At 44.0% G+C, this 17,094-nt stretch overlaps 2 protein-coding genes across 2 annotated transcripts; one reads left to right on the forward strand and one right to left on the reverse strand.

Annotated features, from left to right (window-relative positions):
- On the reverse strand, window positions 1,212-6,090 carry LOC8072513 (auxin transporter-like protein 2). The gene is made up of 7 exons (XM_002441146.2): window positions 5,209-6,090; window positions 4,920-5,105; window positions 4,332-4,444; window positions 4,050-4,233; window positions 3,832-3,929; window positions 1,936-2,401; window positions 1,212-1,820 (listed from the first exon to the last, which is right to left on the reverse strand). Exons 1-7 carry the CDS (start codon window positions 5,425-5,427, stop codon window positions 1,593-1,595), a joined length of 1,494 nt encoding a protein of 497 aa, XP_002441191.1. The 5' UTR covers window positions 5,428-6,090; the 3' UTR covers window positions 1,212-1,592.
- LOC8061743 lies at window positions 5,623-13,907 on the forward strand. The gene is made up of 4 exons (XM_021448175.1): window positions 5,623-5,888; window positions 12,850-13,261; window positions 13,475-13,663; window positions 13,739-13,907. Exons 1-4 carry the CDS (start codon window positions 5,623-5,625, stop codon window positions 13,784-13,786), a joined length of 915 nt encoding a protein of 304 aa, XP_021303850.1. The 3' UTR covers window positions 13,787-13,907.

Raw genomic sequence — 17,094 nt, forward strand, 5'->3', positions numbered from 1 at the left:
GTTACATCTTCTACTTTTCTACAAAGGGTTTTTGAAAAGATATACATTATTCCTCATATTTTTCCCATTGGTCTTTTTGGGAGGTTATTCCCATTATGATCCACAGATCATATTATTGTTCTCGAAAGTCGTTTATGAATGTTTTCTCACGGGGCCTTCTCGCATGAGTTTATAAAAAGACAACATCAAATATATTTTATATTATTTTCCCTTGATTTTTCCATTATGTATTATAGGAGGTTTAACATCGTACCAACATATCATATTTTTTGAATAGCTTTGTTCGAGTTTTGATATTATCAAATTTTTTCTCACATGAGTTTTTAAATGAGATACCAATGACACAATGACTTACAAATCACATCTTAAACTTGCTTATGGTCTTTGTATCTCCAATAGTGTAATATAGTATGCAAAAATAACCCTATAACCCACCTTGACCACCACCCAAGATAACGTACGCTTATGGTTACCGCTTGATAATGAAAATGGATGATGGTCTTAGAAACTATTTTATAGCTTTCATAATTTATTTCTTTGTAAACTCTGACACGTGATGACTTATTACATATAGTGTGTGATACATTATGTTTGTTTTCTTAATTCGCGACATCCATTCTTTAACTATAGTTAATATCTTATTATACTTATTATTCATGATATACATATAAACTTGAATTTATGTGTGATTATGAGGTACCATTATTAGAACTTATAGCACCCGCTAGCCATCTGCAATCCGTTACCTTAAGACTAATCTGGTACAGCCCTATACGTTATTTAGCACCTTGCCACCCGAGCTGAATTGCCTTTTGTATCTTTGAAACACCATGGATCAGGTCAATAAGATCGACTAACGAAGCAGAAGTGGATCCAAACAACGTCTTATTAATTAGAATCATGCATGGATAGCTTCTGCACTGTATGATGGGCTCACTGAGGTTGAAACCGGTGGATCACTTACTACCGGAGCTGAACTGCCTCGTTTCTTTGAAACACCATTGATCAAGTCATCAAGATCGAATAACCAAGCAAAAATTAAGAATCAACACCACTGTGTATGACAGTCTTGTACTAGATGGCACTAAGGATGAAAACGGTCGGAAACGGAATTACAATGTAGAAAACGAAAGCGGTCGGTACGGAATATTTCTATATTTTAGCAATTAAAGAGTACAAAAAAGAATAAAAATGGTTGTGAAACCAACTGAAACTGACAATTTTTTATGTTTGACAAAATTCAAAAACGGTTTCATAATATAGAAAACGATATCATAATGTAGAAAACGAAAACGGTCGGTACGAAATATTTCCGTTCCGTTTTTATCCTTAGATGGCACGTACCATGAACCGAACAACCTAAAACAACCATGTGCAAACAACCAACACAAAGGAAGTGACACTCACAACACCTACTAATAATGTATCAAAGCCACGCGACAAATGCAAGTCCAGCTATCTCGGGTCAGTGAACTCACAAGCTGCTCCACTACGTTGTACACTCCTAGAAAGGCTTTGCATTGCACCGCCCGGGAATGTCCCCGTTTACGGTCGTTAGCCGCCTTTGGCACTCCAAATTAACGCTCGCTACTTCAGTGATGCGGCGGCGCCGGCAACGGCGACCCGGCGTGCGTCTTCGTCGGGCACTGGTAGCACTTGGCGAAGAGCCCGAACGTGTCGATCTGCTTGACGAAGTTGGTCACGCTGGCCCAGCCGCCGAGGCCGAAGCCGACCACCAGCACCCACGCCACCACGAACGCGTTCAGCACGAACATCCCCGACCAGCTCGGCAGAAACGACGGCGGCTTCTCCGCTGCATTCTGTTGCATCGCATCCAAGAAAGCGATCATGAAAAGTTAGCATCCACCCGGCCGGCAAAAACGACGACGAATTTTAGCTAGACACTGGCAGATCGACGACGACACACACGCTTACCAGTCTGGCGGACGCGGAGCGGTACGTGAGCATGTGGGCGAGGGCGGGGATGATGTAGACGGTGAAGCTGACGAGGAGCGCGCCGACGGCGGAGTTGATGGGCCCGAAGAAGGGGAAGATGATGGCGAGGAACCAGACGGGGACGACGATGGGGAGGCGGACCAGCGCGCGGAGGAAGACGCTCGGCGTCTCGTGCATGCCCACCGCCTTCTCCCACACGAAGAAGAGCGGGGTGCACGCGAACCCGAAGGTGATGAACTGGTGGATCAGCATCAGCACCACCGCCGCGTCGCGCCACGGCGTCCTCGGCAGCAGCGAGAAGGCGTTGGAGTGCGTCAGCAGCTGGTCGCCGAACGCCCAGTACATGGCCGCCGCCGACGGCAGCGTCAGCGTGAACACGTACACCGTCGCCAGCAGGTAGATGTACTTGAACCTGCGAGGCTTCCACATCGCGTGCATGATCTCCCTGCAAAATATGTAATCATGATAGGGAAGAAGTTCTTCGCATCCGCATCAGAGAGCAAAACAGTTTTCTAAAGCCGCAAGTACTTGATTCATGCATTATACAAAGATATCAGAAAATGATTTGGTATAACATATAAAGTGAGAATCGGTACTTGGAATTAACGTACTAGACGCCCTTTTCCACACATGCGTGCAAATAATTTATGGACGACTTTTACGCTTGATTGAACGATAAGCCATCAAGTTGGGGAAAAAGGTATGTAGTGCTTCTCCTAGTCAGTATATTTTGAAAGAAAGAACGAGACATGAAGAATCTCTCCAACTATAACAACATCATTGAGCTGGATACGAGCGCCTCCAGTCAGATTAGCAGTGGGGGGCCCGACAAACATGGCCAAATGAAGCAATTATCGACTAAACTAAACACCTAACATTCACAAGTGATGGATGGTCTCATACTACAGTAATGAAAACCGTCATATCACTCTGAAAGCAAGAGAAATGATGGAATTGTTTCAGGCAAAGGATGGTCACAGACAGGGTCAGGGACTCAGGGTTGCTAATAACTGTAAGATTGGCAGACAAGCAGGCATTTAGATTCCAAGTTTGGGGTTAAATTGTCAGAGTAGACCATTGAGACTTCCTCTCCACTAACCAAAGGTTATCACCAATAAAGGATAGATCAGAATCATGAGGTACTGTATTGTCGCAATCCGATACAGACCTTACCACCCTCGAATGGGGGGCAGCAGGACGGAATTAGTTCAGCTGATGTGAACTCAGCACTATCTGAATTCAAACCAGTCCACATCGCCCAGCTTCTGGAAATAACAGTTGCTTACCACTACAGAAAGCAGCTGAGGATTTTTAAGGTATACGTAAAAGGACTCCATAACAACCGGACGGACAATTGATCTGATCAACAGCGTGTGTAAACGAAGATTATCTATCAAAATTTACTGTAATCATCACGCGGCAAAGGAGCAGGTGTTGTTATTCTAAGCGCCGCACGTAATGAGCAACGGGAATAAAGGATTGTTCACTAGAAGGGATATTGAAATGCATGGTGGATGGATGGTTACTTAGCATTAGACCTTGGATATATAGGGGAATGTAGGGGTTGATCACAAGAGCTTAGTGGGTATGCTGCATTTCTGTCGTCTGACCAATTGTTTGACGATAACAAAGTAAAGGTGCCTTCCACCAACCGTGAATCTTTTTCTACTAGTACTTGGGATCTGCTTTGATTTCATCTACAAGAATGTTTTTTTTCCCCTACTAACTAGTGACTCCTATCATCTTATTAGCACTAGAAAATATTTCCTGTACTGTACTGGTGAAATTAACGTCAGATAACAAACAACGAAGACTGTAATGGTTGCCGCATTCAGATTACAGCAGATGAGTCGTCGTCGTTTGATGAGTACTTACACAGTGATGGCATGGCCACCGAAAGTGTAGAGGATGTTGGTGGCGCCGGTGAAGTAGGGCACGAGCTTGTTCGGGCCCGAGTGGGTGACGCCGTCGACCTGTCCGGAAGGACGACAATCACTGTAAGCTCATCACGTACGGCCGTGTTGGCATGCAAATGATTGGCGCCATGAATGAGCTAGCGACGCCGACGGGCCGGGATCGGTGGGTGCGCTCACCTGGCCGTGGACGGCGGCGGCGATGGTGAGGTACCAGGCGGTGTAGGTGGTCATTCCGAGGCCGAGGAAGGACCAGACGCGGTAGTTGTGGAAGGAGGGGATGAAGACGGTGGTGGCGCAGCACGCGCCGAAGATGTACGTCCACGTCCGCTTGTCCAGCCGGTCGTTGATGTAGTAGATGTTGCTGCGTTCATCCGTCCGTCAGAGACACGTTTGCACTAATAACAAGTGCTATATATATTGACAGAGATGCATGGGAGAAGAAATCTGCTGTTGACTGACCTTGCGCAGGCGATCAGCTGGATGACCGTGCCGAAGAGCAGGAACGTGCAGTTGAACGCGAGCCCGGCGGCCTTCCAGTACGGGCCCAGCAGCCCGTCGAGAACTTCGAACCACTGGTGGTCAACGGCAGGGAAAACAATTAATAAATCACTTCTTTGTTCAGTGGCATACATGGATGCAATGCATGCGTGTACATGTGTAAACAGGTGCATGCCGGTGCTCTGAACAATAAGTTCAGAGTTTGAGAGGGAGAAGAAATGGGCTTAGCAAAGCGGCTTTCCGCTGCACAAGCAACACTACTCATCACTCACTCTGTGCCCGGAAATTCCACGGCGCACATCATCGATCGATCCAATTCCCCCCCACCCCCACCCAGCCGCGCAAAAAGCAGGCAGGCGTGCAGGCGATGGACTTCACTCACGAAGGCACGCGAAAACCGTGTGCCGGAGAAGCCGGCGAGAGACTAGAGCGAGCGAAACGAAACTGAAAGCCTGAAACGGTTGCGGAGACGACGACGCATGGGAGAGAGTGGAGTGCGTGGGCTGGGCGGCGGCGGCGGCGGGGGAGGGAGGACGCGACGCGACCGACCTGGATGACGTGGTTCTTGAAGCTGACGCCTTCCTTCTCCTTGCGGGCGCGGTACTCGACGTAGAGGACGCTGATGAGGTAGGCGGTCCAGCTGCCCATGAGGCCGTAGAAGACCTGCAGCAGCACGCCGGAGACCATGCCCAGCTGCGAGAACGAGTACGGCAGCGTCAGCAGCACCTGCGCCACCTGCGAACCAACACACCGGCGGTTGATTCTTCTCTACTCTTCTAAAGCACCGCGTGGGCGGGCGCGATCCATGCAAAAAAACGGCCGCAGCGCGCGTGCGTACCTGGTTGGAGGCGCAGCTGAACCAGGCGTCCCAGACGGAGCCGCCGTGCCAGAGCAGGCTCTTCATGCTGAACTTGCCGCCGCCGCCGTGCTGCTGCTGCAGCTGCTCAGCGTCGTCGCCGCCGACGACGCCCATGGCGGCGCGCACCTCCCCGGCGTCCTTGCCGTTGCCGACGTCCGCCGCCACGATGGCGTCCTCCGCCTGCTCGCCCGGCACCATCGTCCCTCGCGTCGCGGCCCTCCCTTCGTCCCCCAGCTAGCCGCGCGTACTGCAACTGAACCCCGAAGCGCCGGAAGCGCGCGCGTTTTGCTGCAGAAACACACAAGGAGCTAGCAGAGACCGGCCGGGAAGGCAGCGGAACGGAACGACGGGCGCCCACAGGTTGTCGTGGGAGCTGGGGAAGTAAATAGTGGGATGGACGTTGGCTGGCGACGGCTGCGCAACGCGCCGGCGAAATTTACTGCACTGCGGAAGCCTTCTTGCAGTTGCAGTTGCAGGCAGGCGGCGCGGGAAGAAGAGCGGCGGCGGAAGCGCAGAACTCGCAGAGAGAGAGAAAGACAACAGAGGGGGAGCACGGCACAGTTACTCCGCCGCGCGCTTTACAGGATCCTGGCAGTGGCAGCTCTCCCGCCCCGAGCCCCCGACCTCTTCCTGAAAGAGGCCGACCCGACGCGGTACGGGTGCGTGTTTTGGACGACCTGGCGCAGAGAATTTAGGTGCGAGAGGGAAGCACATGACACACACACTTTTTATAGCGTTGGAGCTTTGAGAATGGAGACCCGCCGTCGTCACTGTCACTGCCCCACGCGGCCTTCATTCCTCGGCTGCTGGCACCTGCCATTCCTTTGCACCATTTTCGTCGTTACTGTATTCTCTGTGGGCTGTGCCAGCCTGCCACATCTTTGTTCACTGGCTACTGCCCACTGGCGTGACCATAATTTGCCACCAACGTTCACCTAGGACTGCCCACTTATAAGTAATACTAAGGTCTTGTTTAGATACACCCAAAATTCCAAAACTTTATAAGATTCCCCATCACATCGAATCTTACGGCACATGCATGAAGTATTAAATATAAATAAAAAGAATAACTAATTGCACAGTTTACCTGTAAATCACGAGACGAATCTTTTAAGCTTAGTTACTCCATAATTAGACAATGTTTGTCAAATAAAAATGAAAATGCTACAGTGTTAAAATCCAAAAACTTTTTGCATCTAAACAAGGCCTAACTTATATATGAATTTTTTATACATAAAAAAGAAAAATACAATAATCTAACATATTACTCAATCCATCCCAAATTATAAGACGCTTGACTTTTTTGCCACCAAGTTTGACCGCTCATCTTATTTAAAAGAAAATCTGTGTATAATATCACTTTTTTGTCATGACTTGGTTTATTAATAAAATTTCTTCAAGGATGATTTAAATTTAACTATGTTTGCACAATTTCTTTAAATAAGACGAGTGATCAAACTTAGGATAAAAAAAATCAAACGTCTTATAATTTAGGATGAAGGGAGTATAATAGAAAAGTGTATAGGCATAGAAACATAAATCATAGGAAAATGTGTAGGAAGGGCTAACTTATCATTCTACCTCCTCCATACACAATAAAATATTCTTTGAGTTACTCCCTCCATCCTAAATTATAAATTGTTCTAACTTTTTAAAAAGAGTTAAAACATTTCAAGTTTGACAAAAAAATATAGAGAAAATTCTAAAGATTTATGAAATTAAATAGGTATGCTATAAAAATATAATTAATGAAGAAACTAAAGATACTTATTTGGTATCATTAAATGTTATTATTTTATTATATAATTTGGTCAAACTTGAGATATTTTGACTCTTTAAGGAAGTTAAAATAACTTACTATATAATTTAAGGGCAGAGGGAGTAGCTCTTATAACACCGTTTGACCTTCACTTAGATGTCTCTTGGCCTTAGACTTATGATTTGGCTTGCTGGTTCCGTGCTGGGCCATGGGGTGAGCCTTGCTAGTTTAGCTTTAATCATCCTTTCCTAGCCAAAATAGTGTAGAGCTTATTGTTTTTCTTTTAAAAGAAATCCTGGTAGCTAAAATGAAATGATGAAGTCATACATGGAAAATGTAGCAGCATCTTACTATTACGAAATTGGAGGTTTAAACAAATGCTCCAAGTTAATGGCCATGAGACATGCATGTATGAAAAAGAAAAATGGGTAAATTCTAAAAAATTATAAAACTAAGACCTTACATCAATTTGGTAAACTCTAAAGTAATACATATATAGAGAAAGGGAGAAAAACATACTTCATAAGCAAAATAATCATTGTAATAACAGGAATAAAAGAGAGGAGAAGATAAAACAAAGATAATTCTAAACCATAGCTAGATGCCATTGGAGATTATTAGAGAGAGGGAGGAATAACAAGACAAGCACTAATTTACATCATTAATTAGCTACGTGTATTGTGAAGACCAGTTAGGATGTTGTGTAGAAAAAAACCATAACAATAATAATGAGAACAAGTAGAGGGAGAAAATTCATTAGAATTGGCTCAACTTAAATACTCCCTCCATCCCAAATTATAAGTCATTCCAAGAATCTTAGAAAGTCAAAGCACCTCAAGTTTGTCCAAATTTATATGGTAAGATAATAACATTTATGATACCAACTAAGTATCATTAGGTTCTTCATTAGTTATATTTTCATAATATATCTATTTGATATCGTAAAACTTTATAATATTTTCTATAATTTTGGTCCAACTTGAGATGTTTTGACTCTCCAAGATTCTTGTAATGACTTATAATTTGAGATTGAGAGAGTAGATGACTATTATGTATATCAATTGTGAGCTTAAAAAAGGTAGATTGTAAACCACCCTTCCCTCTCATGCTCGTCCTGAACTATGTCGAGCCGTGATGCGCACAGGCTTGACCGGTTAGCTAGCTAGACCGTCACATGAGTGGTGGTGGTAGCTAGAGAGGGGGGAGAAAATGATGACAAAGCGAAGTCAAATAGGAAGAATTTCTCTCTCTCTCTCTCTTTATAATAATGACACTCAAAATAGTGCTTCAAATCTGATATATCTCAAAAAAAATAAAGGCTAGTATAAAAGATTGACAACAAATACATAAAACGACTTTGAAAAATAATACATCAAAAACCAAATCAATCAGTCGTCTTCTATATAGACTTAGACTTAAGAATGTGTCACACTAGTCACCCATCAGTGGTGGTCCATGTCAATGAAGAATGAGCTGTCCGATACATTGTGCGACATGACCGAAACCACCTTAAGTCTTGTGACAAGCTTGTGTACCTCGTGTCCCAAATTCAGGAACATGTATCTTCCGATCCATTATACATTTCTACTAGTGACCTTTTACGGTGTAGCGCACCATGCATGGATATATAGGGCCTGTTTGATAAAGCTCACAATAGCTTCATAAGCTGTTGTGAGCTGTTTTTTTTTTGCTAAATACTTATTTCCAAAACAGCTTTATGAGTGAAGCTGTTTTTCCCCTCCTCTCCCAAAAACATAAGTTGGATGAAGCTAAAAAAAAAGTAGCTTATTGCAGCTTCTCCCTCATTTCTCTCTCTCAACTATGCATGAAGTAGTTGGTGAAGCTATTTTGCCAAACATTTTTTCCAAAACAGCTTAGCTTCATCTAGAAAGTCACTCATGAAGCTATTTTCTAAAAAAACAGCTTTACTGGTGAAGTTGAGCTATGCCAAACAGGCCCATAGCATGTATCTCAAATTCTCAATATCTGCACGGCTACACATGAGCCACGAAACGCATTGTGATGGTTGAGCCGGCCTAAGCGCCCCACACGAGAATGACTTGAGCATGATGCTTCGCAATCTCTCGCATGGGCCACGGGACGGGAAGGTTTCGGGCGAAGACTCAACGAGAGCCTGCCTGCTCCGGTGGAGAGCACTGAGAGCATGCAGCACTCGAGCTTGGGCTTTGGATTCGAATTTCCGAAAGGCTACACTACACGGATGGATTAGACGGAAAGATACCGGCGAACATCATCATAATAATGCCTGATTAGACATGTGGTTAAGATCTGTCCTCTAGCTAGTGTCCTCTACTATGTGTATGTTTAGTGACCACGCACAGAGTGAACTGAGAAAATGCAGTCTCATTCAGGCATGTCGTGACAAGCAAACTGCAAAAATGTTCTGTAAATTTTGCATTTCATCTAGGGTGAAACTGAAACAGTCTGGGTACACAGTTAAAGAAGACCTCATGTGATACTAGTGCACGTACTAATATTCTTGAGATTTTGTATTTCAGGGAGGGAATAGTCATGTAAGGCGAGGACATTATAGTAAGCATATATAGGCTACGCCTATATAACCAAATAAAAGAAGCATTGTTCGTAGATTCTAGCCTTTGCGATATGGCCCAGATCCTGCCTAAATTCCACTCAGGCTTATCAGAGCCTTTCGACGGAATCGGTTCCAGATAGGAGAAGTTGATGTCTATAGCAACACTTTCGCCAGCCTCCTGACGGAAAGCGACGTGCAAATATGACCATCGTGTAATGGCTATGTTTTGTCTACGCAAGTAGCTTCCACGATCGGAGCCATAGGCATATATCCCCTTTTGAACGCATATAGTGTCTGCATTTTCCTTTAAAAAAAGCTTAATGTCCATGATGAGCTAAGACGTGTTCCTCCGCTCAGGAATGATAAGCTTATTTTGACTAGAGAAATGCCATTCAAATATATAGATTTGGCCTAAATGTTTGCTTGCAATATGTCGTTGATTGCTAAAAACATCAAAATCATCGGCATTTTGAGACATGCCAAATTTTAATATATGGATACTAAAATGTTAATATCATTTCACATACTTTTTGTATTCTCTAAGGTTAGTAAAATCTTTCATGTAATACAACGCAGTCGATCACCCTGTATTTTGGCTTTGTTCTCTTTCTTTTCCTACATCCAGAAATGTAAAGTATTATAAGAATTTTACAATATATGATAGAGGAAGGTAAATTATGTAGTAATTCTCACTTAATAGTGGAAGAGTATTGTGATTACCATACTGAAGTTGCTAATAAACATTAATCAAACCTTTTTTTTAAAAAACTTGATTTAGAGTTAGTTTTACCAAGAATTCCTTAACTTAGGATAATTTGAATAGTTGGATACCTTAAATTTTAGGAAAGAGAGAGTGTAATAAACAAAAATGGCACTTTAGCCCTAAATCTTCTAGTCTAGCTACTGGTTTTTTCCATCACTGCACAGTGCACATAATACGACTATAGAGTTAGCATAATCACGCGACATATCATATCTCATATAGGCACATACGGCAACACGGTGACATCTTATTTTGGATGTAATCGTATTCATCTCAATCTATCACTACTGGAAACTCGAATTCTTCTCCGTGTGAAAACACACAGAAAAATATGTGTTAGAGACCTAGAGTGAGTTAAGGTAAAACAAATTAATTTACGTACTAATCCGCTTTATAACACATATAATTTTAAGGTACATACGAGCGTATCCAACAAATCCTGAACGGGGCTAATTCTTCGGCATCTAGCGGTGGTACAAAACACGTCCGCCGGCAATCGCCGCCTCGCCGGATCGGACGCACGTCATCGGTGGTTGGCACTCGACAAAGAAGCAGAGGACCGAGAACAGGCCACCCGTGCGCGCGCCCGCACATGGCGTGAAACGATCGGCAAAAAGTTAGGAGTTTGGCGCTTGGGAGCCCCCGGAAGTCCACTCCAACGACAACGATCCTAGCTGCAATGATTCGGCGGCAGATAGATCTCACCGCCGTCCGCCGAACCTGAAGACAGCTACGTTGAGAGGCGAGTCTAATCACCAATTAATAGCCCAGTTAAAGTAAAACACCACTTGCTTCGATAGCTCATTGCTACGGGTGCTAGCTTGCTTTGTGTGTTTGGTTGCAATCGATATGGTTTAACCAATGGCACCGTGCATACCGGTGTACCTATTGGGGGAAAAAATCGTACTCCCTTCATCCCAAAACGAAGGACGCTATGACATGCCTATAGGTCAATTTTTTTTCAACTTTAACTAAATTATAGAAAATACGTGAAATGTTTATATCTCTGAATAAATTTATTATAAAAATACATTCAACGATCTATCAAACGATACTAATTATATATTATAGATATTAATGCTCTTTTATATATATATAGGTGGTCAAAGTTAAAAAAAATGTTAACGAGAAGCAAAAATGACTTATAGAGAATACAACACCGCCGCCGTATATACACGCCCTGGATGTTTGACACGTGCCTCCGCTCAGGATCCAATGCTGCGCCGAGAGGTCCTCCATTCATGATCCAACGCCTTCCCATCGTGTACTCTCTGTCCTAGTATATAAGGCGTAACTACTTTTTATTCATATCCCATAATATAAGGCGTGCTCTCTCACAAATATTAATACAGTAGTACTAAGGCCAGTCTCAGTGGAGAGTTTCGTAGCGTTGTTTCCAAAGTTGCCGTGTCATATGAAATGAAACGAAACTTGAATGAAACATCCACTCTCAATGGAGAGTTTCATTCTATAGTTTTATAGGCATTTAATTTCAAGACTCATAGAGAATTGGTAATCATGCTAAGAGAGTTTCATCTAGATGAAACTCATTTCTTCTCTCTTCTTAAATACATTGTTATGTCATCTAAAATGTCTATATGGCAGCCTATTTAATGTGAATGAAACTCAGGCCTTGTTTAGTTCCGAAAAAATTTCGGATTTCGCTACTGTAGCACTTTCGTTTTTATTTGACAAATATTGTCCAATCATGAACTAACTAGGATCAAAAGATTCGTCTCGTGATTTACAGACAAACTGTGTAATTAGTTTTTGTTTTCGTCTATATTTAATGCTTAATGCATGTGCCGCAAGATTCGATGTGACGGGAAATCTTGAAAACTTTTTGGATTTCGGGGTGAACTAAACAAGGCCTCAGATGAAACTCTCACTGAGACTGGCCTAAGAGCACTCACAATGCAAGACTCTATCACAGAGTCCAAGACAATTAATTACATATTATTTATAGTTTTTGTTGATATGACAGCATATTTATTGAAGAAAGAGGTAGAAAAAATAAGACTTCAAGTCTTATTTAGACTCTAAGTCCACATTATTCGAGGTAATAAATAATTTTAGACTCTATAATAGAGTCTGCATGTGAGTGCCCTAAAGCCATCCTCAATGGGAGTTTCATGACACAGTTTTCAACACATCCATATTTTGAAAACAGTGATAGGAGTTTCATGGTAAAACTATCTCTACTCTCATAAAACACTTATCATCTCTCTCTTCATTAATATAGCGTCACATCAACATATTTAATATGCATGAAACTCTAATGAAACTCCCATTGAGACCGGTCTAAGAGAGACAATTAAATGTAGGACGGCAGAGGGCTCAATAGCTTAGGCACTCGCAATCTAAGCAAACTTCTCAAATGGTGCCAACTTATTCTCAAATGGTGCCAACTTTTAGCACATAGTTTTTAACATTAATAGCCCCACATAACACTCAAACATGACCAACCTGAGACTGAAGGCCATTTTCACGGCGAAGTTTAGGACTGCAGAACGCACCATCCGCGGCGGCTCTATGATACAGTAGGACATGGCCGCTGCCCACCGCATCGGCGCACTTTCTCCTGATCCTACAACTAAAAAGAGTAAAACATGGACATTTTTTTGGTGCTACATTTCTTTCGTCCTGCCTCTCGCGCCGTGGGTCCGCGTCCTCCCCTCTCCCTTTTCTCCCGCACCCGCGATTCCCTCCCATCTGCAGCAATCACCTCTTCTCCCCTTTTCTATCGCGCCGCCCATCCGCAACAAACGCTCATCTTGGCCGCGCCCCGATCCCCTCCCTGGTCGCGAGCGCCGTCGCGACCGCCGCCACGAGGGTGCCGGTGGCCGTGTCCGCACAGACCCTACTCCACGCTCCTCAACCCCTTCGCGCACATCGACTTAGCCACCAAGATCTGGACACCGTCGACTACATCGTTGGCCGAGGCGGCATCCCCGAGGTAGGCTGTGCGCCGGTGCCCCGCCGCCTGTATTTCTCTTCGTCATCGACACCTGCGCCATCGAGGAGGAACTGGAGTACGTCAAGATGGCCACGCGGAAGGTCGTCGCACTTTTGCTGGAGCACGCATTCGTGGGCCTCGTCACCTTCGGCACGCAGGTGCGTCTGCACGAACTCAGGTTCTCCGATCTCAGCAGGATCTATTTTCTTCTAGGGGACCAAGGAGATCTCTAAGGACAAATATTTTGGATTAGCTTGGGCTGGCGGGTGCTGGGTGCTCGGGCTTCCCCAGATGCCACAGCAACCGGGTGAGCCACAGGTGAATGGGATGCATCCGCCCTCCACAGCCGGGGTCAACTGGTTCCTGCTCCCGGTGTCAGAGTGCAAGTGCGCACACGGTACGGTGAGGGATTTTTTTGTTTTAATCTCGTTGGACTTGGGTTTACTGGAAGCTGATGTAGTTCCTTGTCTCCTGCAGTTGCTGGATGAGTTGCAGCCTTACGCCAGTGGAGGCCGAGAACCTTAGTAGGCCTTGTTTAGTTCCTAAAAAATTTTGTAAAATTTTTCAGATTCTCCGTCACATCGAATCTTTAGACGCATGTATGGAGTATTAAATATAGACGAAAATAAAAACTAATTGTATAGTTTGGTCGAAATTGATGAGATGAATCTTTTGAGCCTAGTTAGTCCATGATTGGACAATATTTGTCACAAACAAACGAAAGTGCTACAGTTTTTGTTTTGCAAAATTTTTTGGGGCCTTGTTTAGTTCCTGAACTATTTTGAAAAAAAACAAAATCCCAAACAGAATGTTGAGCACACCAAAATGCTGCCAAGAAGTATTTTGGTTTTGCTGTTTACTTCACCAAAATATTTTGCAAAACTGCATGTTGTTTACTCCCAGCTGCATTAAATGTATCCCATGCAACTCCATGCATATGCAGTTGCTGTGGTTTTCTGGGCTGCATGCAACGTATATAGAGTTCAAAGTATATATGCAATGAAATTACAGGAACTGTTGATGCACACTTTATTACAAATAATCTGTAATCATCCTATTACAACATTTATTACCTATTACAACCACATACTGAGCTCATCAATGTTACAATGAACATCACAGCTCATATAAGTCCTCAAACATTCACAGAAAATCGAATGAATACAAAACTGTCCTCAAACATTCACAGAAACCGTACCAATCAAATAAACAAACTTGTGAAGAACCACAAAAATTTTAGGAACCAGTTGCCATAGCATAAGCAAGCGAGTCACGGAATGTAGCCATCGGGTTTGGACCATCTTCAACAACCTCAGGTGGTGGCTGATTCTCATACACTTCTCGCGGCACATAGTTCTCATTATTGTCGCACCTATGAAAGTGCTTATCTGGTATGCCACTGCTTCTCATAAAATTATGCAGGGCCATACATGCAACAATGATTTTTGATTGTTTGTGAGGTGCATATGGAGGGATCTTTTGCAACATGCGCCACTTCATTTTTAAAACTCCAAATGCCCGTTCAATAACATTTCTAAGGCTAGAGTGAGCATAATTGAAGATTTTCTCTTTACCTTGTGGCTCCGGCCCGTCACGAAACTCCTGCAGATGGTACTTGTTTCCTTTGTAAGGAGCTAGGTACCCCTGTTTGTTCGCATAGCCCGAGTCCACGAGATAGTATTTTCCTGCATCGGCAACAATAAGTTAGTCACAGTGACATCATCTATTACAATCACATATTTGTACGAATTACTCTGTACCTTGAGGTGGATGTGGGAAGACAGCGCTATATGTTGTTGTCGAGTCATTGAACACTCTCATGTCATGAACAGATCCAGGCCAACCAGCATTCACAAAGGTGAACCTCATGTCGAAGTCACAACAAGCCATGACATTTTGTGTAGTGATTCCCTTGCGGCACAAGTACTGAACAAACATGTCATTTGGCACTACACATTGGACATGAGTACCATCTATAGCCCCTATGCAGTCCTTGAAGTGTGGATAAAACCTAGGATTTGTTAGCCTTGGATGCAATGTTCTAAACTCTGGGTCAACTGGCTTAATGATGTCTGCTGTTAGCTGCACAAGGCTATTCAAGACTCTGTTGAACATTTTTGAGACAGTCCCTAAGGACCTCTCAAATCTGTCCTCAGCTGGCCTAACAGACTGTGGTGCCCCAACCATCCATAAGAACATCCCTAGAGCCTCAAAAGAAGTCGACTTGGTAGTCGATTTCAAACTGTACTTATCACATAAAAGGTCATGCAAGGTAAAGAACATTGTAGGGGTCATTCTAAACATGTTGTAACATGACTTGTCACTGGCCGTTTTAGCATGAACCCATTCAATGCCACTCATTTTAGGAACTCTATACTGAGCTCTAGATAGGTACTTGTCACAGTGCATTGCATATTGGTACATACCAAAGATGAACTCATCCTCCTCAGCATCTTCCATCATCTGGTCCAGCAACTCATCTTCTTCCTTCTCCAACTGCTGCAGCAACTCCTCCCTTCGTGCATCATACCAAGAACTCTTAGCCTGCCACATTTACAGCACAGAGTTGTCAGCATTTGGTTCAACACAATCAAGGTTACCAGAATGCCCCAAAAGTAGCATAGTACCACATACAAATTCATAATGCAACAAAGATTGGTGATCAAACAAATTAGTACATTCAAAGGTCTTTCCAAACAAATGACAACATAGAGTTCAGAGTTCTTCAAAAGAAAGAAATAAAACCACACACACGTACGCACTACAACATACAACCCTAAACCAAAAGCATGGGCCCTCATCTCCAGCAAAAGGTTCTACACTGTCAGTGCAACTACTGTCAGTGGAACTACGGCGCCATTGCTACATGCATTAGATGGAAGGTGTTCTAGGGGTCCACCGGCGGAGGGTTGCTGGCGAGCTTCTGGATGATTCGTATCCTCACTGTCTCACTTGACGAAAGGAACAAATCCATCTGCGCTTCATTCTCTGCTAGAGCAAGGAGTCCGTCCAACAGGGCTGGCGTGTCTCGAGAAATGCCAAGCTCTTGCTCAGCAATCCTAGAGCACTCAGCTATTTTCCAGTTCACAGCTGTTCTTGCGGCGTCCTTGTCATGTGCTTTTTTCTGAAGGGCATTCTTGTGAACCTCCAGCCTCTCTCTAGCAAGCTCCAAATGCGAGTTCATGTGCTGGTTCATGACCCTCGCGTATGTGTTCTTGGTCTTCTTGTTGGGGCTCGTTGCAGTTGTGCTAGTGCTTCCTGTCCTTTTGGTCCCCAGGCTCATAGGGGTACGGGTGTCCTCCTCATCTGCTCCTTCGTCATCAGATGAAACTTCTTGGACTTCAGTTGTTGGACCAGCAGCTGGAACGTACAATGAGGAGCCGTCCACTGTGTTCCCAGCAAACATCTGATCAAGCTGATCTAAGTACGGAGGCAGTCCAGTTGACCTAATCTTCATGAACTCGGATTCCTGCAGGCAGTGAAACAGTTACATATTGTTGGAGCTGTATAAGTGAATTCCAATGTATAGTCCATGAGACACATACCGTAGCGTTGTCGTTCCACCACTTGTCTGTAGCCTGGATGAACCCGTCAGCATCTATGTTAACTCCAGTGTGAGTACGTGCAAGGTTACAGAACCTCCACAGCTTCTTAAGGGTCCTCTGCTTGCCCTGCAATTGTTCCCTATCGTGCAGCAAACCTGTGGCAGCATAGTATCTACTGCTCAACCCCTTCCAGCCAAATTTGTTCATTTGGCCTCCAGGGCAATTCCCATAGTGCATCTCTAGAACATAGCACTCGCAGTACTTCGTTAGGTTATCGGTTGTCCAATT

This window comes from Sorghum bicolor, chromosome 9 (assembly GCF_000003195.3).
Source record: "Sorghum bicolor cultivar BTx623 chromosome 9, Sorghum_bicolor_NCBIv3, whole genome shotgun sequence".
Taxonomy (NCBI): domain Eukaryota; kingdom Viridiplantae; phylum Streptophyta; class Magnoliopsida; order Poales; family Poaceae; genus Sorghum; species Sorghum bicolor.